Source organism: Anoplophora glabripennis, unplaced genomic scaffold, assembly GCF_000390285.2.
Source record: "Anoplophora glabripennis isolate ALB-LARVAE unplaced genomic scaffold, Agla_2.0 scaffold1126, whole genome shotgun sequence".
Classification (NCBI taxonomy): domain Eukaryota; kingdom Metazoa; phylum Arthropoda; class Insecta; order Coleoptera; family Cerambycidae; genus Anoplophora; species Anoplophora glabripennis.
The window spans coordinates 45500-70684 of record NW_019417205.1 but is presented as its reverse complement, the minus strand read 5'-3'; the positions used below and the strand labels follow the sequence as shown (position 1 = coordinate 70684).

General features: G+C 33.1%; 1 protein-coding gene across 1 annotated transcript in view; it reads right to left on the bottom strand.

Annotated features, from left to right (window-relative positions):
- Positions 1–25185, bottom strand: part of LOC111692202 (adenylate cyclase type 3) — a gene marked incomplete at its 5' end in the record, with an annotated part of 69036 nt that overhangs the window by 10558 nt on the left and 33293 nt on the right. The window contains 6 exons of the mRNA XM_023456043.1: positions 1254–1479; positions 1536–1611; positions 4801–5054; positions 14966–15064; positions 15126–15216; positions 15278–15439. Coding sequence (XP_023311811.1) covers positions 1254–1479; positions 1536–1611; positions 4801–5054; positions 14966–15064; positions 15126–15216; positions 15278–15439 — 908 coding nt within the window. The remainder of the gene's footprint in view (positions 1–1253; positions 1480–1535; positions 1612–4800; positions 5055–14965; positions 15065–15125; positions 15217–15277; positions 15440–25185) is intronic.

Sequence of the window (25185 nt, the reverse complement as noted above, 5' to 3'; positions counted from 1 at the left end):
CATCATTGTTAGTAATCACAGATAGTATTCAATTAGCCAGGAGTGCGCTTCAGCATTTCTTAGATAAGGAATAGTGATCGAGTTCTGCTAAAATTAAGATCAGGGATGATTTTATAAAATGTCGGTTTACTCTGTAGCTGTGCCTATTATGTAGAAAACGTAAAAATGCTTTTTGACAGAACAATGCACGGACAATTGAAATTACTTATTATTTTGAAGATCAGTCAGTGGCGTAACACATACTTTTTATAAAAGGTATCGATAAGTGCGGAATGCACGCCACTGGCTTTTTCTGTCAAGCTGAGGTTTTGTGTATTAGTACTAGTGCACTGTGGTATTCACCACATAAAATTTGAGAACAATTAGTTTATAACTCCAAGAGATATTAACAAAAAATGAAAAAATAAATTCAACTTCAACACCCTGTATTTCGGAAAGGGTTCAGATTTCGAAATAAGTTTATATAGCAAAGTCCCTTTAATTTTATCGGATCTATCTTTTCCTGAATTTTTTCAGAATAAAAATGGGACACCCTGTATATTAACTTTTAATACATCTCCTCTTTCCTTTAATTTCTACTTTGGTGTGTTTAAACACCTTTTTTCTTTAAGAAACCAATTAAAGTATTTATTACATTCAACTGACGGCCAAAATACATATAAATACTGATGCATTTATCCAAAGCTCAAAAATTCTAGCTGTTCACGTTAATTAAGCACTAAACTTGAACCTTGGGAGGCGAGAGGACTTGAGTTAATCAATTAGCAAGGATCAAGTATCTAGAGAGGTAGGTATATTGATTTTCAGTTAATATGAGATTTTCAAACTTAGAGTTAATGCATTAATTAGAAAGTTTTGCTTGTTTTTGCGGTAATTAACTGAAGATTATTTAGTACATATTGAAATCAATACATTTTAGTTGATGTATTGAGGAAAAAGATCGTATCCACAATCCAAAATGGAAATTACAGAAGAACAAAAACACTTTCAGTTAACAAGTTTTTAATAAAAAAAAAATCTGTTACATAATATCAAAAATAGGTCAAAATGTTTTAAGCATGTTTTGAAAATCTCAAAATTCTGAATTTATATAGTAATTTTAAAAATTGTATCGGAAACACCATCAGACTTCTGAACCTTTTGATGTGTAGATCTGCATTATCGATATTTATAAAAAAAAATTAGTTAAACTTTTTCCAAGTTAACTCCGAAGTACGAGAAAAGTGTTGAGTAAGAGTTTACACTCTCCTCACCTGAAAAATTCGGCATGGATGCAAACAGCACCCCGACCTCGGCATAGCTCTGCGAGTACAGCTCGTCGTGCTGGCGCTTCCGGTTGCCCATGAAGTGAGCCGCCACATGCGGCGGCAGGATGTTGTAGACGAGGGCCTCGTTGCGCCGCCTCATGTCCTCCGCACAGTCGCGCTGCTCCTTCACCTCGCACCGCCACAGGAAGAGCACCCTGGCTACCTGCTCCATCTGAAATAGCCGGATACGGGAGTGGGGAGTGGTTTTTTTGATTAATGGTCACTTACGTGCCTGGCGAGGAAGGCAAGTGCTAGCGTGGCGATTAGAAGGAGACCGGAAAGGCTGAACTTTCTCTCGGTTAGGCTACAACACATAAACAAATTTATTTTTTCTACTGAATAAATGAATCTTTTGTGAGTCATTTTGATCGCAAAAAGTGTATCTTTATTGCATTATACAATAAAGAATACATTGATATTACTATGGCGTGATAATATACAGGGTAATGTAGATGTGCACTATAACAAAAAGTATGGTAAAATTCCTCGAACTTTCCATGGTTGCTATGGAATGTTCAAGTAAAATTGATGTAACACTTTTGTAATATTAAACAAAACCGTTAAAATATACAGCGTGTCCCACTAGTGCGGGAAAGTCCAATATCTTATGTTAAAATGAGGAATATATGGATTTTTCTTTTTACTGTGTTGTCACATTTCTCGGAATGTACAAATTAAAAATATATTCAACTATACAGGTTGTTCCACTTTTCCTGGCCAGACACAAACTTTGTTTTTTTAAATGGAAACACACATTTTTTATATTTTTTTCGGATTCTACATAAAAAATAAAGGGTACTTTGTGTAGAATAGTTCTATCCAAATATTCACAGTTTTTGAGATATCTCGCTTGAAAGGTTTTTCTAGTCGATATTGGCTGCTTACATTTTCTGATACTGACAGGTTATACTAATAGCTANTATAAAATAAATAAATAAAAAAAAAATACTCATTGACTGTTGACAGGAGATATAGGAAATGCGTATATTTATTTATTTATTTTTAACGACCACATTACATACAATAAAAGTATATTTGAAGTCACTGTTACATTAAATGATCATTGTTAGAATTCAACAGTTGAAATAATCACTTACGCTATAAAAACATTTATCCAATAAAAAGTTTTTACTTAACCTACGAAATTTATTAAAACTTAAACTAGTAACATTAACACCATTAAAACATTTTACGAAGTGGTTATATAATTTAATATTTAATTTATTAATCTGAGTAGTACGGATCCTAGAAAACGATAAAATCAAATTTTCCGCATTTCTGGTATTATATGAATGCACGTCTGAATGTTTTGAAATTTTATCTAGTCCACGGTATATCTGCAGCAGAGACTGAAAAATATATATACTTGGTAGAGGCATAATACGAATTTTTTTAAACAGTGGTAAGCAAGGGGTTCCATAAGGGGCACCCTCGATAAAACGGACCGCTGCATTTTGTAAAACGAATAGCTTACTCGCAGCTTTGAGTTGCCCCATAACGTAATACCATATGTTAAGTGACTGTGAATATACCGTAATACGCTTTTAGGTAAATTTAATGGTTCGTTAAATGGTAAAAATTAAATTTTTTATTATAATGGATATACGATATACCTACCTTGCAAAAAACCTAACCTCAAAAAATTTAAGTCAATGGAAGAGATACTAACTAGCGACCTCTAGCTAAATTTCAATGCAATACATTCAGTTTGGAAAAGATATAACTAAAATTTGATATTAAAGAATCTTTGATGCCATATAATTCAAAAACAAAGAGCAATAGGCTCATGGTCCGTAGAAAATCCTCTTATTTCTTAATATTTTGTCTACACTAATTTTTAGATCACGTGGTATACAGAATATTACGAATTGAGCACGCCAAACTTATCCTAGTGATAGAATACCTCAGAATTAAAAAAAAGTTTATACTACATAATTCATAGAACACTTTGTTTTCGAGTTTGAAGTTAAAAAAAAGTTGAATAAATTAAAAATTGCTCCAAAACTATTCGTTTCACAAAAAATAGGAGCTTTTTATGGGAAATTAAATTAAAAATAATGTAATTATATTTTACCTAAAAAACTTCCCTAAAAAACTTAAAATTGATATGCCCATGATACGTTTAGCTTCTAGTGGTTACATAGTATAAGTTTCGATAAAAAAAATCTATTTTTCCAGATTTTGAGTGAAACTAAGTGTTTTGGAGATATTTTCGATTAAATTTAAACAGAAAAATTTCCCAAAAAGGGCTCGTATTTGTAATAAATTCGATCTATTCTAGGATTTAGGATCGTTTTATGCTGGTTAACTGTATTACCGCTATTTAGTGCAAGTTAAGGAAAACCTGAGAAAATTCATCCAACAGAAAAAAGATCAGACACCGTCTGCTTCAAAACAATTTAAAATACTTTAAATATTTTACTATCATGCAAATAGCTCGGCATGTATAAATAAAAGTATAATTTTTCTATTTAAAAACTAAGAAATATACTGAAATCGGTTTCGATTTCTTAAAAAAAAAAAAAAGAAAGAAAAAAAAAAAAGGGGGAACCAATAAAACAAACCACCCGAAAGCAACAAAAAAAAAACAAAAAAAATAATGAGTATATTAATATCGTGCCAAAATGTCAAATAAAACTGTTATTTTTACCACCACCTAAAAGAAGCTTCTTAGAATTGGACAAGGATTCTACGATTTCATTTTTTCCAAACATCAGTCTTTAGAAATAAATATTTCCTCACTATAATAAAAATCAGGTTTACTTAGGAACAAAAAATATTACTGTTATTATCTCTACATCCCAAAAGTTAAACACTAGACAAATGACCACGTGACAGCACCTCAGTAATGGGCAGCAATGTTATTATCGCGAGGAGGCACTATTAGCATTGGCTCTCTCAGAGTTCTTTTTACGCATAATATGGACAAAGAGGATACGAAAACTCCCGAATGCTTTCTCTATAAAACAGTTTTTGCTAGGACAAGAAAACTCCTTACTACGATAATGAAATAAAAACTAAAAAAAAATTCTAGTCACAATCAGTTATCAAGTTTTATTAAATTGTACTAAATGTTTTTTATAATCTTTTATTTTACTATATTGTGAAAGAAATGTATAGCTCCAGGTACTTATAGCAGTACAGCTGTATCAGTGAATGATAAGAGCAGTAGGTACTTACACAAATTTTTGTGATTTTAGTTAAAAATAAAAAGTATTTTCTTGTCAATTTTCTCAACGTTTCGTATATTTTGATTCAAACTGTTATAGTGGCCATCACTTTTGTGTGGACAGAAACACTCAATTTAAACTTACAACGCCAGAAATTTCAATTCCTATAATTAAAACTAAGGAGATTAACCGATCGGACGGCGACTCAAAATTACTTTTCGTTTTCCACCGAACGAATCCCGAGATCCAGATAATAATATAATCTCGTAACAGATTAGTAGGGTTGTTGGGGATTACCCATTTAATTAATATTATTTATTTACCTCATCCAACGCTTCATGGATTCCTCGCAGTTTAAAGCAGGCCCTAGCACTAAAATATTCACCAGACATTGTGCAGTCGATATTAATAACATCAGAAAGCTCTTCCACAAATAAGACAAGCACGCTGGCAGGGATGATGCTATCAATATTAATACGGTGAAGTAGCTGAAATAGGAAGGGTACAAGCAGGCGGCATCGATGTCTTCTATAGATGAACAGTTCTCGGATGTTTTCTTTAACTCGACGCATGTTATCTAAAACAATAACCAATAATATTCACTCAGTTATAAAAACAAATGATATGGTAATGTGGGACATAACCACTCTGCGAGCTAAGTGTCCCGCTCAGCGTTGAAATACACCCCCGATATTAGTAGGTCACTATTTGTCAGTAATGTTTTGTTCCAGTAGGCACTAAGTTGCAATGACATTTAAGATAGACGTATACCTTGTAGGTTATAGCCATAATTGGTCATATTGAGATCCTTTTTATTTTTCGCTTTAAATATTTCGACATCGCGAGAAAGGTAATCCCATCTAGAGACGTTAAACTAGAATTGAATAGAAACTTTATTGACACTGTCATATACAAAAACTGTACATTTTTTTGTCACAACTATTACACTAAAAGAGGACATTAATATTAAACAGTAACGAAAGAAACAAAATCATCAAGACTATAAAAACATTGCTCTAATAAAAAATTTTTAATGAACTTGTGGAAACTTCTCTGAGACATCGTCCTAAATTTAAAATTTTTAAAATGATTACTTAATCTATTATAAAGCTGAATCTGGACCCTGTTTCTCTTGGTAGTATCAATTCTAGAAAAGGGTTCCACAAGATTTAGTGCCTGTCTAGTATTGTGATCGTGAATGGATGAGTGAGTGGCCAGATTTTGGAGAGTCTTATACACATGCAGCAACGTTTCAAAAATATACAGGCTTGGAAGAGGCATAATCTCTAAACTCTTAAATAGGTCTTTACACAAAGCCCGGCGGTGCAGCCTTCCGCGCAGTAACGGAGTTACCTCATAACAGGACTCCATAATCAAAGTGACTATGAACAAGAGAAAAATACAAAATTTTCATAAATGCATCACTCAGCGAAGGCCTCAGCTGCCTCATAACGAAAATCTGCGATGCAAGCTTACAACAGAGAGAAACGACATGAGGTGCCCAGGATAAACCGGGATCTAAAGTAATATTCAGTAATTTCACATTATTAGACCTATCAGCTAATCTATCAGCTGTAAATGCAAATGTTGGGTTTTAATAAAATTCAATTTAAGTATTTTGAAGGAAACCAGGATTTAGCCTTAGATAGACACTCTCTACTCCTATCCACACCGCCACGTGTCAAAAGGGTCGTGTCGTCGGCAAAAATAATNATCTGAGTTTGCTGACCCCGGCAGTTGGAGACGTCCGCCTCCACTCGGCCTTTCCCCTACTATTGAGCTACCTGTGTCCATAGCTCGGTGGCCCGCACAAGGTGGTCGAACACGGGGAGTCGGCAACCCCGTGCAACCACTGCAGTTTCCCCAAAGTCCAGGGTCGATCTTTTCCTTTTTTTTTCTCTCTTTCTTATACTTCATCATCAGAGTCCGCCTTTGCGCGCGCCAGGCAGTTCTACTTCCACCCTTCACAGCTCTACATCTCCAATCGTTGGTCTTTACTGTCAAGGCACAACGATACCCAAAAATCCTTGCGGCTGTTTACTACAACCCAAGTTACAATTTACTCCCTAATTTTCTATTAAAAAAAAATTTCCAAAGAAAAATAAAATTCCCCAAAAAAAAACATTTACTGTTCGCGCAAAATACCTTCAGAACTAGATGCCCCGATAAGCTTACCACACTAAAGTGATTGATTGTAATAAAAGTAATCTAGTGATGAATTTCCGAGACGATTTACAACTAAGGTAACGGTCGTCAAAAAGTTACCAAAAAAGTCATATTTAAAAGATTTTGGCCACGCGAACAAGAATGGAAACAACGGAAATTATCAGTTATAATCAATCCTCTACGTTAAAATTCATGAATTTCCTCTAAGTTATACCCCGTTGACAGGTATGTAGTTATTGCCATGTGACTAATTAAAATTTTCCTAATGCTCGTGTCAATAAAAAAACACGCTGTATAAACTCGAAATACCCATGACTTGTGAAGTGTGGAAAGAACCCCTGCTGCGGCGTACCCTGTAATTACCTTAAACCTTTGCTCCCTCGCATTTAATATTTTTAATTTTCGTTACTTACAAATGACCCTCGTAAACATCGACACTATACTTACAATATATTAGCCACTGAACACTTGTTGCCTGTACAGGTTATCCGTCAACAAAAGAAAAATGCCACAATAGTCCCACCTATATTCGTTCACCCTGTATATTAGCATTTCATATTCTTGACATCGATCTGATACAAAATATGAATGGTTCTATCTCTGACGGACGCCTGTACCCTCTGGGCTACCTGAAACTTCAATTCGGCTGAAAAATTAACAAAGGTTTACCACTAGACTGTTATACACAGTATGAACAGCTGATTTGCTCGTATGCTCGTTTGACAAAACTTGATGGAACGCAATACGGGATATACAGACTATTATTTCAATTTATAACAGTTCTACGCCCTATCGTTACCTACATGTCGCGTACAAGCGCGATTTTCGTCTAAGAACATACGCGATTTCTCCACCCATACGGCCGTGGTGCGCTGATTGACATTTCTTTGCCTGAACCGCTTTTTAACCTACATATCGCCGATCATTTGCTGTAATTATTTATTCCTCTTTCTTGAATAATGTCAGTCCGGATTTGTTAGTACGATTTTTCCAGAAATTGTGGCCAGCAATTTCCTTCGGGTTAGCTCCACACTATTTTCATCGAGTTACTCATATTCGTTTCATCCATTTCTATCACCCACATTCATTTGATACCGGTATCCTACTATGCACAACATTCTCTCTTACACTTCATTACTTAAACAATTTTCTGACTCGAATGCATATTTACATGTTAACCTATGGACTTATTCTTACCCCACACCTGACACCATTTTTAGATGCCTACCAAGTTGTCGCTGAATTCGACCATGTTCGATCTTAGGGAGATGATGACAAACTGGGCGTTCTTAGTGCGTTCCTTAATGTAATGTCCGATGATGGACACGTTCTTGAAATCCAAAGCGGCATCGATTTCGTCCATGACGTACAAAGGGGAGGGCTTGTAATAATGAAGGGCAAACACTAAAGCCAACGAAGACAGAGTTTTCTCCCCTCCGGACAGATTGGAAATCTTCTTCCAGGATTTCTTGGGTGGCCTCACGTTCAACTGAACCCCTTCGGCGAACGGATCGTAGGTGTCGACCAATTCGAAATCGGCATCGCCCCCCAAAGTTATCATCTGGTACACTTCCTTCAGTTTCAATCTGATGATGTTATAACCTCTCAGGAATTCTTCTTTACGTTGCGTTCTCAGGTCGTCGTACCACTTCCTCATTTCCGTTCTCTTATTCGTGATCTCCTCCAACTCCTTGGATCGTTCCGTGTACGTGTCTTGTTACAAATATTGATAATTTTCTCCGAAGGACTGTCTTGGCGACTTACTACTTGAAAACCATTAACCCTCCGATAATTTGTGACGACTGAAATATCTTACTTTCCGTTCCGGGAACTAATAAATAAATGCCTGCGCGTCCCGGCTTTTGTTACACTACTAAGTCCATCTTTTTATCAGATATTTAGTAAAGATGACTCTTCCGAATCATGCTCCAAAAACTGGCCTGCGTTATACAGGGTGACCAAAAATCATGTCAAAATTGCCAATTGAAAAATTGCAAAATCTCGAATTTTTTTAATGCAACCCCCTGTATATTTTCATACCGTGAGATGCACAATTAAATTCTCTACAACTTTGCTATACCTGCTCTTATACCAAAATTAATTATTTTTTCATGAAATCTCATTTCTAAAGAAGAATTAGTAAATAAATAATAAAATAATTAGTAAAACTCATGGTAACTGTTTATTGACAAGTATTTACCAAACTAATAATCCAGATTTACAAAGATATCCTCGTACAAAGTGTTTTGTAAAACTGAAGGAGAGGTTTGAAAGAACAACAAATGCAAATTATGAGAAGACAAGAAGAACACACGCATGCAGTATCCAAAACAGTAAATTAACATCGTGCATTTCTAACAAAAGTAATAAAGAAATTAGTAATTAACAGGTAACCGCTCAAAATGTCTGCCAATTTTCTCTAGACATTGAGCAATTCTACGACGAAAATTNTGATTACTTAATCTATTATAAAGCTCAATCTGGACCTTGTTTCTCTTAGTAGTATTAATTCTAGAAAAGGGTTCCACAAGATTTAGTGCCTGTCTAGTATTGTGATCGTGAATGGATGAGTGAGTGGCCAGATTTTGGAGATTCTTGTGCACATGCAGCAACGTTTCAACAAATATACAGGTTTGGAAGAGGCATAATCTCTAAACTCTTAAATAGGTCTTTACACGAAGCCCAGCGGTGCAGCCTTCCGCGCAGTTACGGAGTTACCTCATAACAGGACTCCATAATTAAGGTGACTATGAACAAGAGAAAAATACAAAATTTTCATAACTGCATCACTCAGCGAAGGCCTCAGCTGCCTCGTAACAAAAATCTGCGATGCAAGCTTAGAACAGAGAGAGTCGACATGAGGTGCCCAGGATAAACCGGGATCTAAAGTAATACCCAGTAATTTCACATTATTAGACCTATTAGCTAATCTATCAGTTGTAAAATGTAAATGTTGGGTTTTAGTAAAATTCAATTTAAGTTTATTTGAAGGAAACCAGGATTTAGCCTTAGATAGACACTCTCTACTCCTATCCACACCGCCACGTGTCNTTGTAGCTTTATAGTTGCCCACTCACAAAACTGTACTCGCTTCTGAAAATCTTGCTGTGTTAAGAATTGGTGATGCTCAGAATGATAGGGGTGGAAGTTGTTTTTCTTTAACGTTCTATTAACCACACTTTTGGAAATACTAATTTCATCACTAATTTCTCTGACACTTGTAGATGGACTTTGGACTGCACATCCCAAAATGTCAATTTGACTATTCTGATTACTGCATGCGTGTGTTCTTGTTGTCTTCTCATAATTTGCATTTGCCGTTCTTTCAAACTTCTCCAGTTATACAAAAAACTTTTTATGATGATCTCTTTGTAAATCTGGATTATTAGCTTGGTAAATACGACTTGCCAATAAACAGTTAGCATGAGCTTCTCCTACGGCATATACCACATTAACTAATTTTTCTTTAGAGTAAGTCATTTCACAATTACTACTGTCGCCTTTCTATTAAACCTTATGTGAATTGAAAATTTTTCAGATTATCCTTTGACAGGAGCCTACTGCTTTATTTTACATAAAGCTATTTGTATAAACTTCGCATTATTTCATAGAAATGAGATTTCATGAAAAACTAATGAATTTTGTTATAGGAGCAGGTATAGCAAAGTTGTAGAGAATTTAATTCTGCATCTCATGGTATGAAAATATACAGGGGGTTGCATTTAAAAAATTCGAGATTTTGCAATTTTTCAATTGGCAATTTTGACATGATTTTTGGTCACCCTGTATAACGCAGGCCAGTTTTTGGAGCATGATTCGGAAGAGTCATCCTNAGCTAATCTATCAGCTGTAAAATGCAAATGTTGGGTTTTAGTAAAATTCAATTTAAGTTTATTTGAAGGAAACCAGGATTTAGCCTTAGATAGACACTCTCTACTCCTATCCACACCGCCACGTGTCAAAAGGGTCGTGTCGTCGGCAAAAATAATACACTTGCAGTCACGCATGTTGATTGGCAAGTCATTTATGTAAATTAAGAAAAATAATGACCGGAACACCGATCCATGCGGCACACCATTCGCAACGGGCAGTATAGCTGAATTACAATTATTTATATTGACAAATTGTCGTCTATTTGACAAGTAAGATCCAAAAAGTTTCAACGCTAAACCTCGGACACCATAATAGTCGAGTTTGCTAGTAGTTTGTAGTACGTCAACATTGACGCAGTCAAAGGCCTTGGTCAAGTCACAAAACGTGGCGTTCGTTATTTGACCACGGTCAAGGCCTTCAACTACTTCCTCAACAACAGTTAGTAAAACTCTAATAATTGAAGATTTCTTCCTAAAACCAAATTGAGACGGTGTCAGGATAAGGTGCTTTTCAAAAAAGGAGACGTCTATCTCTCAAAAGCTTTTCTAAAATTTTACTGAAATAGGGAACTAAAAGATTAAAAAGGGCAAACTCATAACTCGTAATCATCTAGAACGTTTCTCAATCCAAATAATTTTTTTTAACTATTTCATTTTCTTTTCCATGTTAGCGTGTAGTAAGTATTTAAAAAACTTTATCTAATTCAATATATCAGACAGAGAATCTAAATGCTTTAAACATGTATTTTTAACGTTCTATTCATGTCCATCATGGTATTTTAATTTATTTATAGTTTGTTAAATAGAAATTCCTCTCGCAAATATAACAATAATAATAAAGTTTTCGACAACCGGCGTATTATAGAAATTCATAAGTTGATTCCTTAATTATTACGGTACCTTAAAAATGACGAGAACATACTACAAGCTTGGTGATTTTTAAGTGGTGGACTCTGTAGTATACATAGTTGTTTGTTTTTGATTGGCTGTAAAATTTCATTTCATACACGAGAATAATCCATTATTATATTCTATTCTGATGAACTTGCGAGAGTACAGCCACTGTGCTTATATTACTGGATATTTAAAGAGGCTGTAAGAAATTGCAGTGTAAATCGCTAATTTGAAGGTTGGTGTTGGAGTTCCGCCATTTTCTTTGCTGTCACATTACGATGATATATTAATTTCCACGACAGAGCACGGTAGAGCGCTAATATTCAAGAAAATCATTTTTCTTGCAAGAAAATACAGACGTCTTAAAATATTAATTCTTATTAATAATTTAAATCTCACTGGATTATATATATAGCAGTAATTGAAAAATATGCATTTTTAAGAAAAGGTAATTTACTGCACTTATTTAAGGACAAATAACACATTTCTACTAATGAATTTGGGGGTGTCCCAAAAGTAATGCAGGATTTGATGCGCTATTTTCATTCCGAAGAGTTATAGTAAACACGTGTGGGTTAAACAAAATGAAGCGCTATACGACGTATGAACGGGTGAAGATTGTGAAAATTCATTACAAGTACGGAGAGTGTGCAGCTGAGACCTTGCGCAAATTACGTGGAATTTTCGGTAGCTTTGCTGCCGCTATATAATTGTACTTAAATAAATATGATTTATGATTGCTCCATGTACAAAACTGAAATATTAAATATAATATAACTTTAAGAATAACTTTATTGCTGTTGTTAGTTTAATGTCTCTGCAAGTGAGTATTACACGCTGCATAAATAACGGTATCAATCAGGACGTCTATGAAATATGGTACCACATTAGCAGGAGATATGAAATGTTATCTTAAGCAAAAAGTTTTTTAGAACAGGAGACGGAAATCCTTAAATGTTAGAACGTCATAAATGTGTACTGTTTCGAGTTACTTATTTGTAGCATTATTTTAGATTTATCTCTATTTATTTGGGTATTTTGCCACCTGTGAAAGAATATTATAAAATTAATGAAAAAATCTTTACACCAAAAGAATCAGTCAAGGGTTATTGTTGAGGAGACTAGTTTTGTCTAACCGAAAAAGGCAGAAAAATATAGGTACATCACTATATCGCGCACTTAAATAATGTTTCGAAATTCAATCTATTTTCGTTTTCAGAACTGAGAATGCTGTTTCGTTTTTAAATGTTTTGCCAGTTTAAATTTTATTTTATATGCTTCTATATCTATAAGGTATCATATATGTGTATCATATACTCTTTATTGTATTATTACTTCTTCCTTTAGTACTTGTAATCAACAAGGATCTAAGTTCGTAAAGTAATTTGACACTATTATTTCACCGTTTAAGCAAATAATCGACTAAAATTTTGAAGAAGTAAAATAATACTTTTAAAAGAGGAAGTAAGCAATAATTGGATGTAAGTCAAAATTTATTAAAAGTAAACTTCTCAATTCTGAAAATGAAAACAGATTAATTTTCGAAACATGAACAATTTATTGATGCTCACGATGTAGTTGTATGTATTTATTGTTTCTGTCTGCTTTCTGATTAGACAAAACTGGTTTTATACAACATAATTTTGACTTATGCTTTCAGTGCAAAGGTCTATTTCGTTAATTTTTTTTTAATCATAAAACACATTTTTAAAAATATTTCCAAAAAGGTTCGTTAAACTCGAATGAAACTTGATGCAGGTTTCTACATTGTCGATTACAATAATCTATTGGAAGAAGAGTTCTTTCCTTATTCAGATTGGTGTAGATGCAGAGGGCAATTAAGGGTATTCTAAAAAAATAGTTAATTAGTTTGAAAGGAACAAATGAAGTTCTTCTATTCGATATTCATAATTTGCACCATTTTAGAGAAAATTGGCACAAAATGTTTTTCTGAATTTAAATGAATCAAAATTTCTGTTAATTGCTTTGAAACTGATACGTTATACCAATTCATAAGAAAGTAAACATAAAAATGTTGATGCCAAATTTTTCCGTAGACAGCTTAAGATTTTTTCACTCAACTTCCAAAATTTCAATCGGCTTCAAATATGACAAGAAAGATTCTACTAACAATTTTCTTGATAACATTTCCTATTTAGTGTTACAATTTGGCACCATGTTTTAATTGAGCAAACGATTTCTATCTGCTGAAACATTCTACTTAAGACATTAGCAAATCTTATATAGGGTGTAACAGCGACGTTGCTATAACCGTTGAAAGTTGATTCATTTGTTTTAAACCAAAAAAAAGAAGAATAATGTTTTTCCTTACACTGTAAAAAAATCGGTGTGAATGAAAGCAGTACTGTACACAATAGTACGGAGTGAATCCACTGGGTGAAGTGATTGAGTACGTTTTCACTCAATATTGAGCATTTTGATGATTTTACTCATTCGTGATAATATTTGAACTAAAACTGAGTATTTTCACTCAAATATGGTACCCGTCCGAAGGATATATTCGTTTTTCCATAATGATGTAACCTCTGCATGACAAAATATTAGAGCAAAATAATTGACTTGTCTTTTGTCCTCTACTGACGAACTCCTAATATTGTTAGGATTTTTGCTCATCAACGTTGTAATCTACAAAAAATACTGGAAGATTACAAAATACTCTTATTGAAAACGGGTGTAAAAGAAGATGCTCTTTTGTCTCAAATAACTCTTTCTCTAGTTTAGTTGTTCAAATTTTAGATTTTTTAGTACAACGCCAACGTAGTAAAAATTTTGGTATCGAAGCGATTGCTGCAAATTGCAGTTTTTTGTCATTTCGTTGAGTGTAAACATGTGGCTTGGATTCAATGGGAAACTGATTGTTTAGTCCATTTATTTTTCCGAATAGATTGAATTCAATAGAATTTTTACGCTTTCTTGATGAGGATTTAATCACTTAAACTATGTTCGTTTCAATTTGGGACTGGACGAAGCAAAAATTGTATGAGGTTTCCATTCCTACATGAGCACAATTAAGTGAATGAAGCAGAGAAGCTGCATGTGGTATAAAAGATAGAGGGTATCGGTTGAGAAATATTCACAATCAAAATAATTGAAAATTGTTTAAACAAAAATAGCGAGCACTTTGAACAGTTTCTTTTTTTAAATATATAGTTCAAGCGAAATGAAAATACCGAGCAAAATATTAATAAATTCACTGGAGCAGTAAATCCGATAAATTTAATGAGAAAAAAATTGAATTTATCATGAAACCGTGAAAGATATGAAAACCTTTAGGAGATTTTTCTTACTCCAGTTTAAAATATTTATCGATATTATTTTAAACTTAAATTAGTTTTTTACTAGTACTTACTACTTATTTAAACTTAATTGGAGCTATAACTCATATCTTCGTAATTGATTACTTAGGCATCATGATATTGCCTGCCAACTTGATGTTACAGAGGCTCATATAGCAATTCGTACCAAATTTCTTATATTATATATTGTCGCGGTTACATTCTATATATAATTTACAAAGCAAATACAACGTGCTTACCGAATCGATAATATTAATAGAGCCCATTAATACAATACAAGTCGTTGACAGAAGCCGACGTATCATCATCGGTTCCTTAAAAGCTTTACAGCACTTGGCCTGAAATAAAATAAATATAAATGTTACATGTTTACGAAACCTCACATAACTAGTTCCTTACCAAAGCTGAAAATTCTTCGGCTATCGCTATCATTACTAAAATAAAGAACGCTATATTTTCTGTGTAGTATGTAACATCAATAGTTAGGTCACTAAAACACAAGAACATTATTAATTTTATTATTACTAGTAAATAAAATGTGAAATAGTTACTTTGGTAGTACTATAATTATAGTTGTTCCTATAGCTAGTCTCACTATCAAAAACATAAGCAGGATGAAGCTGGAAGATGACACTATGTGCAGGTGATATGACTTTTCCTTCTCTGGATCTATGAATGCTAAAGTTATTACTCTAGTGTTTTTAGCCAGCTCCCTGGAAAGAAAACGTATCGTTACAGCTAAAAAGGTACGAGCAAAATNTTACTTAACCTACGAAATTTATTAAAATTGAAACTAGTAACATTAACACCATTAAAACAATTCACGAAGTGGTTATATAATTTAATATTTAATTTATTAATCTGAGTAGTACGGATCCTAGAAAACGATAAAATCAAATTTGCCGCATTTCTGGTATTATATGAATGCACGTCTGAATGTTTTGAAAATGTATCTAGTCCACGGTGTATCTGCAGCAGACTGAAAAATATATATACTTGGTAGAGGCATAATACGAAATTTTTAAACAGTGGTAGGCAAGGGGTTCCATAAGGGGCACCCTCGATAAAACGGACCGCTACCTTTTGTAAAACGAATATCTTACTCGCAGCGTTTGAGTTGCCCCATAACGTAATACCATAGGTTAAGTGACTGTGAACAATTGCAAAATATACCGTAATACGCTTTTAGGTAAATTTAATGGTTCGTTAAATGGTAAAAATTAAATTTTGTATTATAATGAATATACGATATACCTTGCAAAAAACCTAACCTCGAAAAAGTTAAGTCAATGGAAGAGATACTAACTAGCGACCTCTAGCCAAATTTCAGTGCAATACATTCAGTTTGGAAAAGATATGACTAAAATTTGATATTAAAGAATCTTTGATGCCATATAATTCAAAAANTAATGTGAAAATATATATACAGGGTGTTCGGATAACATGTATTAGTAATCGATTTTGATTATTTTTGGGGTGTGGATTTTTGCTTTCAATCTACAAATTTTGACGTTATACAGAGTATATTTTAAAACTCGTAACTCCTTTCATAACTTTTTTCTCTTTTGGGCAATAATGACAACTATTTTTTATTTGATAGGTGATATCATTTGAAAGTTTTTGGGCCTCTTATAGAATTTTGATTAAATGAGCGGTTTGGATACAAAAGGTGAAGGGAAATGCGTCGATATAGGGTTTGGCCTACTTTACTTTGAAGGTGCGAAAAAAAAGCCAACGATTGGAATTGACATGGTTTGAAATAACAACAAAAGTAGGTAGCACAAAGTGATGCGAGAACAGTGCCCCAGCAAAAAATGTATTTTGGTTTATTGTAGGCACATGTTTTTATGTAGATTGGGTAGGTTCACCGGATCACAGCGGCTAGGTATTGTTTTGAAGACGACAATTAGCGAATGCAATAGTGCCTCATATCATTGTGACAGTTACAAATACCATAACTTTACATAACGATGGTATTGTGTTTAAGTGAGAAACAAAGAATTGAAATCCTAATTATGGTTGGATACGGAGATAGGATCCGTAGTTATGATGAAGTATGTCAATTATTCAACGTCAAGTATCCAGAGTAACCAATGCCTCCATCTACAGTATGCAGATTAGTACGCAAATTTGAAGACGCTGGACATGTTAGAGATTTGTCTAGAACTGGAAGGCCAACGATAGTGACGGAAAATGTAGGCAAAATGTTATTTTTAGCTGTCACTTAAAATCCACACACTGCCGTTCGTCCTGTCACCGAAAACGCCAACATATTAATACATAAAAACATGTACCTACAACAATCAACCAAAACACAAAACATCTACAAATTCCCATTTTTTGCTGTGGCACTGTTCTCGCATCAGTTTATGATACCTACTTTTGTTATTATTTTAATACATGTTCATTCCAATAGTTGGCTTTTTTCGCACCTGTCAAAGTAGGTCAAAGCCTATATCGACGCAATTCCCTTCAAAAGGGCTATCCATTTATGCTTAAAAATTAGGTAGTGCTATTTAAAAAAAATGTCGATGTCGTCATAGGTTTGTGAAACATAGCGCAAAAAAGGTTTAAGCAACGTGACAAAATGACAATTCCTATTTACTAATTGACATGTTTTAGCGTTTTTGTGAAAACGCAACACAAAATTAAATATGAATTTTTTGCATTACTTCTGGGACGCACTGTATATTTTTTAAATCTATACATTATCTTACCACCCATATTACAATATTTAACAAAGTGCTAGTAGGCCCTGATTTGTCACTATTGTCCGAAAGAGGAAAAAGTTTTGAACGGATATTATCAACATACATCAATTTTGTAGAATTTTTAAAAAACAAATGTGTAGATTGGAAGCAAAAGTCCACACCCCAAAAATAATCAAACTCGAATAATACGTATTTGAGTTATTTACAAAATTCAAAAATTTTTCACGAATTTTGAGGTCATCTAGCAGTCAAGCGAAGCGATTTTGGATATAGGTGAATTAGCCTAAATTTGCCTATTTTGAGTCCACAAATCTATGGTCTTCCGTTGTGCCCATTATTCTGGGACACCTTGTATGCCGTTAAAAGAAATTGATTCGCAAAATGATATTTTTTGGACTATACAGCAAAATAAATATGTGATCACTTTACTGTATTAATTTGTATTTATTTGCTTCAATCAATAATCGTATCACAAACCAAAACTTCATAGAAGAATTAATTAGAGTAACTCAATTATTGGTCCAAATTAGTCAACATAAAAATGTCAGCTGTTAATTTGCGTTATATGCAGTTGTTGAAACAAAAACTATGTACGTAGCACGTATAAAAAAATGCTTTAATGAATTCGTCTAGACATTCAAATTCGTCCGTCGGATGATTATTTTGCGTCCTTGTTACGTAATCTTCTATTTCAGTATTAAATAAATAACATTGGCGCATTCGCCAAAAAATCGAAAGTACGTAAACATGAATTCTTATTAATGCCATGAAATATAGAGTTGAACGCAACTTTTTGTTTCAGCAAGCTGATTTTATCACTATAGATGCTGAATATTATGTACAATAACATATTAGTTTCCACAGTCATAAAAATGGGGGGAAGATTGTTTACAGGGTGGTTAATTGTATAATTTTTACGTAAATTCACGTTTTTCGCTTATAACTTTTTTCCGTTCATTTCCACGAGAAAACAGTAAAGTACTTTTTTTTCGTCTTCAAAAGACCTACAAAACTAGCCCTCGAGCGTCAAAAAATATTGATTAGATCAAAAGTTATAAACAGAAGAAGTTTATTTATGACTTTTGAATTAAACATTTATAAACTGCGTTATTATTACCAGAACGTTTTGGCATCGCATCCTCTCATTCCTTATCACTGTCTAATAACTCACACGAAATCTGGAATCGGTAAGTTGAATAGTTTACAAGTTATGGCCTTATAAACAAATTAACTAATTATTAGTCTGGACGATCCCGAGCATCTTCCACAATCGCACTGATTTTTTTCATGGTAGATTTCATATTAATACATTGAAATCTATATATTTTTTTTTAATTTCAAAATTGGAAAGTTTTTTTATTTTTTAGCCATAGTTGCATTGCAAAATGAAATATACGACGCACGCGCGTGATATAGTTATATATTATTACATATTCGAAAAGCTTATGAAAAGAGCTTTAAGTTAAAAAAAAATCGTCCAAGACTCGTTGAAAAACAACGGAGTTACAGACTGTCAAATATATTATTTTCAAGCGACTTTCGCTTTTTTAACGGCAAGACTGTGAATATTATCGTCATTTTCTTCGGACTCTCTGTCGTTCGCTTGCATCCCCCACCCTTCCGCCGAGCCACGGCTCGCCGAAAATCAAGCGACCCACTGACTTTTGACAATATTTCTTATGCACTTAACATACTTCCACAATTAAAATATTTTTATCTGAGAAAGTACTCGAGTTTTTGGTTATGACAGTATTTGTTTTATCGCTACCAACCTAATTTGTTTAACAATAGGCCATCAACTTTGACAGTCTGTAACTTCGTTGTTTTTCAACGAATCTTGACGACTTTTTTTTAACTTAAAGCTCTATTCACAAGCTTTCCGAATATATAACTATATCACGCGCGTGCGTCATATATTTCATTTTGCAACCAAGGCTAAAATATACAAAACTTTCCAGGTTGCAAATTTGAAATTAAAAAAAAAATGATAGATTTCAATGTATTATTATGAAATCTACCATGAAAAAAATCAGTGTTTATAAGGCCATACCTTGTAAAATATTCAACTTACCGATTCCAGATTTCGGTGAATTATTAGACAGTGATAAGGAATGAGAGGATGCTATGCTAAAACGTTCTGGTAATAATAACGCAGTTTATAAATGTTTAATTCAAAAGTCATAAATAAAATTCTTCTGTTTATAACTTTTGATTTAATCAATATTTTTTGACGCTCGAAGGCTAGTTTTGTAGGTCTTTTAAAGGCGAAAAAAAGTACTTTACTATTTTCAAGTGGAAATGAACGTAAAAAAGTTATAAGCGAAAAACGTGAATTTACGTAAAAATTATACAATTAACCACCCTGTAAAAAATCTTCCCCCCATTTTTGTGACTATGTTATTGTACATAATATTTAGCATCTATAATGATAAATTCAGCTTGCTGAAACAAAAACTCGCAAAATGGTCATTTCCCAGCTCTCTTTCCTGGCCTTTATACCGATGCATTTCTTATGCTTACAAGTTTCATCAGAGAAAAATTTTCAGACAAAGATTACATTAATATTGTATTAATTAAAGTATTTGGAGATTATTGCACGGTCGATAGTGTACTACTAACAGAGCACATTATTATCCTTTGACACCCGATGTTTAATATACTACAAGTTTCGATTTTCCAATCCAATTGAATTTGATAATAACGGTCCAGGATATTATTCGTCATGTCGTATAAGAAAACAACTGCTACGTAGATTTCCGAAGTATTTCTAAATTTAATTTTCTTAACTTGAAAACCAACATCTTGAAAACGAAGCATTTGTCAACATATTTAGTGCTGGAATTTAACCCATTCTTTGGCAGACACCCTGTTACAGTAGGACCTTACATCATTATAATATATAATAAATTCAATCTCGCTTTTACTAAGTATGTTCTCTCCTTAAAAATGTGTACAACAAATTGTATCTACCGTAGAATACGGATCGATCCCGGAGACCTTATAAGAAATTGGCAAGTGACTGTATTCCTTTTTAAGCTCTGAAAGTAAATCACCCACTAAGGGTGCTTACACAAATCACGTTATCTGTGAACTTTATCAAACGTGATTCTAAAAATTCTGGAATCTTATAATGTCGAGAAAAGGTTATAGGTACCCAGATATCGTCTTCGGCGTCTTACAATGTTCAATCAGTGATGATCCACAGGACAAAGGCAGGAGATCTTAATAGTAGGGCAGGTACATTCTGCACAAAAATTTCACTTTACTTTACGTATGCGGTTGTATTCCTCACTGCCAGCGTTGCCATTTGCTTTTATATCAACTGCATTGTGCGGAGTTATGGAAATTGCTTAGCAGATCAGATTGTTTTTGTACAATTTACGGACTTCTTAATTAAAATTATATTTTTTGATATCTCTATGGTGGAAGAGCCCAACTTTAAAAAATTTTACTATTTCTAAAAAAATAATGTTCCATGATTTATTAAATATTAACTAATATATACGTTACTAATTCTAAATGAATGAAATGAAATTCTAAATTGAATGAACACAGCGAAACTAATGAAAAATAATTGAGTGAAGACAAATTGCTGTCTATGACAACGGCGTGTTATTTTAGTCACCAATTTTTTTTAATGTCAATATGGACGAAATGCCGAACATTAAATAAAAAAATTGTTTTAATTTTTTTTAATTTTTACATTATTTATTACGTATTAACTACTATTGGTATGTAGATACGTTGTAATTGTAAATAAAACTAATTTGTGTTTTAAAATAATTATTTCTTACTGTTTTAAAAAACTAACATTGGTAATAAAAAATAAATGAAAACATGTATGATTAATATGAAATAATTTTTTAAAATCGTTTTTACACTTTCTACAAACATTTAGGTATGTGTTACTGTTTTTTAGCAGTACATGTTCTATTTCTGAATCAATGACCTCAGACATTAAACTAGAACTATTGAACTATATTACTGTCACTACGTGCGACACGTATGTAAAGAAATACAGTATGTTTCCACTAGTTGTTCTTATGCAGCCACTTCAGCAGTGAATTTGTGGTAGATTTTATAAATTATTCCAAAATAAATAAAATAGTAAGAAAATTGAAACGTGAAAATTTTTTTAACGGTTACAACTGAGCTGCTATATCTTCTCTTTAAGGAAAAGGTTTAAAAAGTGTTCACGTCAGAATTTGAAAAATAAATTACTGTTACGTTTTTACAAAGATCAAAAGTAACCTCGGTATAAATATGATCTTTATTACGCCCTGTATATTTAAATTATGATTAAATGCCACTGCTCATATGAAACTCGCGACAAGATGAATTTGGTCAAACAGTAATAATTAAATTTTCCAATTTATAGAAGCAGTCTTTTGTGTGTTTAGTTATTAAAGAAAGAAACAAACATGGCATTGAAAATTACAGACCTATAGCAATTTTGTGTAATTTTTTAAAACTATTTGAAATTGTTGTTCACGAATATATTTCTTTTTACACACAAGGTTTAGTAATCCATGAGCGGCACAGGTTTATACCTGATAAACTGTCTCGTGTGTTACCCAGTTTATTACTGGATCTTTAGATAAAAAAAAGTCGGATAAATAATATCTCATTGCGTTGACTTTGTACAATACCATCGATGTAAGCCTCAGGCTGCGACACTTGGCCCACTATGTTTTATTAATTTCATTAATGATATCCCGAATAATTTTAAGTTGTCTTATTACTGTATGTTGATAATTTGAAAATCTACTCCAATACTAATTCTGTATCTGACTGTAAACATTTTCAGTACAGCTTTTTTGTATTTTTCTTTATTTGTTTAATTTTATTTTTATATATTATTTATTTATGTAGGTACTGAGAGATATTAATACATTGTATAATTAAATTTCCTTCTCGTTGGATGAATTAAATAAAATAAATACGTCTGCCATTTTTTCATTCTTTTTCACCCATATTCAATGTCTTTATTGCAAATAGCATTTTCATTCTTATTTTGCATCAGCTCTATTATATTTTCTCTCTGTAATTATTGAATGCGAGCCTTGAAAGCCCATGGCGGTTAATAAATTAACGATTCTTGTTAGCATATTGCCTGAGTTGCTTTGCCTCCCCACAGAAACAAATAATGTTCTACTCTTAGCTTTTTCATGCATATCGATTATTAGACAGCCTGGGTATCAGGTGGCTGGCATATCTCCGGGCTATTTATTACAAATATCAAAGAATGCTTCGTTTTTGAGATAGGAAGTTATTCAGTAAATATGAAAGTTGGATATTATAAACAATCTTAATTAATGCAGAGAAAATAACAAATAAAGGTAAAAAAATTTGCTGTGTTAAATGTGATCCTAATTTAAAAAGCAGGAATATTTTTAAGTTTGCCAAATTAGATGCAGCTAAGATATTGATTTCGTTATTACTACACAATTACTAATAATTCTGAGTGTTTCAGGATTAATTGGCTAAGCTTAAAATTTGATTGTGGATATCAAAGAATGTCCAAGGATGCTTCGTTTTCAAGATACACGAAGCTTTAAGAAAATATTTCAAGTTTTCTAAAACGTTGAATTTCTCTATTGATTGTACAAAACAATATCACATTCAATGATGGGTATAGAGGGAGTCATTATCACTAAAACCCAAAAATTCAGCCATATTTTGGAAAGCTATGAAAACTCTGAATATGTCACTGGCGTCTCTAATAATACTGAACGGAATAGAAAGGATAGAAAGTTAATTTGAAAATAAATACTCATGCTGATTATTCAACTGAAATATACTTAATACACATTTATTAATCTTTGAAATAAAGGTTATAGAGAATTATGTACAATTGTGATTTGTCTTATAAATACCAATACCTTAATCTATATACCACAACAACTGTATTAATTTAATAATGATGTAGTCGGTTATAATTGTATAATTTACTTTACTATTCTTACCATCACTTTCCTCTGGTTAGATAAGAATAGTCAGTAGACATGTTTTGTGAAATACATACAAGTTTATAACGGGTTGTGTCAAGTGGAAAGTTGTCTAAGTATCTAACAGTTTAATGGTTTGTAATTGTTTTGTTTTGTCATACTTAAATCCGCTTAAACCTTTACATAAGATGCACAGAGAGAATTTTTTTTTTCAAAATATCTGCATTAAATAAGCGCCAAGTGAGTTGCCTTCTTACCTTTGCTGGAAGAAACTCATTTACAGTGAGTAGACAGTTTTTCTATAATCCCTTTGCTACCTCAAGCAAGTCAACTCATTAACCCTAAGCGACTCAACGCATTAACCCCAAACGGGTCAACTCATTAACCCCAAGTGAGTCCTCATTAATCCCAAACGAGTCAGTCAGTAACCCCAAGCGAGTCAACTTATTAACCCCAAGCGAATCAACTCATTAACCCAAGCTAGTAAACTCATTAACCCTAATAATTCATTAACTCCAAGTGAATCAACTCGTTGGCTCTCCTCACTCTTCGTGCACCATGCAATGCAACTAAAAATGTTGTACATATACTCAAACAAGCATAAATAATCTTGAAATCCCCATTCGAGAAGTAAGAGTTCGTATTCAACCTGCATTGTGTGCATGTAATCACGCATGCATGTAGGTACTATTGCATACCTACGCAGATACCCAAATTGAAAACTTTCTGGCGGTTGTTAAACAACTGAAAACTGACTCAACTTTCGATCACAAAACATCTATTTATTATAAAGGACCCAACGACTAACGATGGCGAAACTTCTAACTTCTCTATGGGCGAAACCTTGATCAGCATGGGCACGCGTAATCGCGCATGCGCACTGAGCCGAATTCCGATTTATTCTGGAAAATATTAAGTGAGGCCTCAGTTACAGTAAGTGAGCCCTAATTTGCTACAAATAAGGACTGACTAACCTCAATTGGGTCAATTCTGAAAAAGTACATTCACTTACCGAGCAAAGCAACTCATTTGGGACAGATAGACAGTCAACTAAAATAAAATTCCAACTGAACTATCATATAGTCACAATACTTTTTTTGTTATGTTAGCGAACACGTTTCAGCAAAACGTACTTACTTGGGGCAGCATGAATTTTTTTCTGTGACAGCAAAAATTTTACCTACTGTAGCTAAAATATCTTAGCAAAGCCCCTCACTTGGTATAAATTGGAATAAAACGCATTTGTTTCACTGCAGAGGCCAAATTTTCCGTTTTCGTTGAATTTCTGGGTATCTTACTGATAATAATTTCTCATATCTCCGCTACGAGTTGACATATTGTTATGTTTTTCTTATTTGTGACTGAGTGAATTATTTTACTTTATTTTATTTTGCCCAGGCGCCAATAAGATCTGGTCTTATAAATTATTTCAGTTAGAGCTTGCTCTTTCTCAGGGTGTGTTTCACAAAATTTTTTATATATATACGAAATGAAAAATACTATTTAACATGAAATGAACAAAATATATTGCATATCTAATTTTGCAGACAATTGACAAGTTGTATTCTTACTTATTACCCTAAATCTACTTTATGCTATACTAATTTAGAAGGTGAAATTTTGATATTTCGTCGACTTTGGTATTTTAAAACAGAATTTTTATAGCTATAAGTTTAATTGTTATATACGAATTCGTCCGATGAAATTTTTAAATTGGCCAATTTGTAGAAGTATGTGATTCGCATATCGCTTTAGTGTATTTCTGGTTTCGGAGATGCCATCCAGATGTCGTGAACCTCG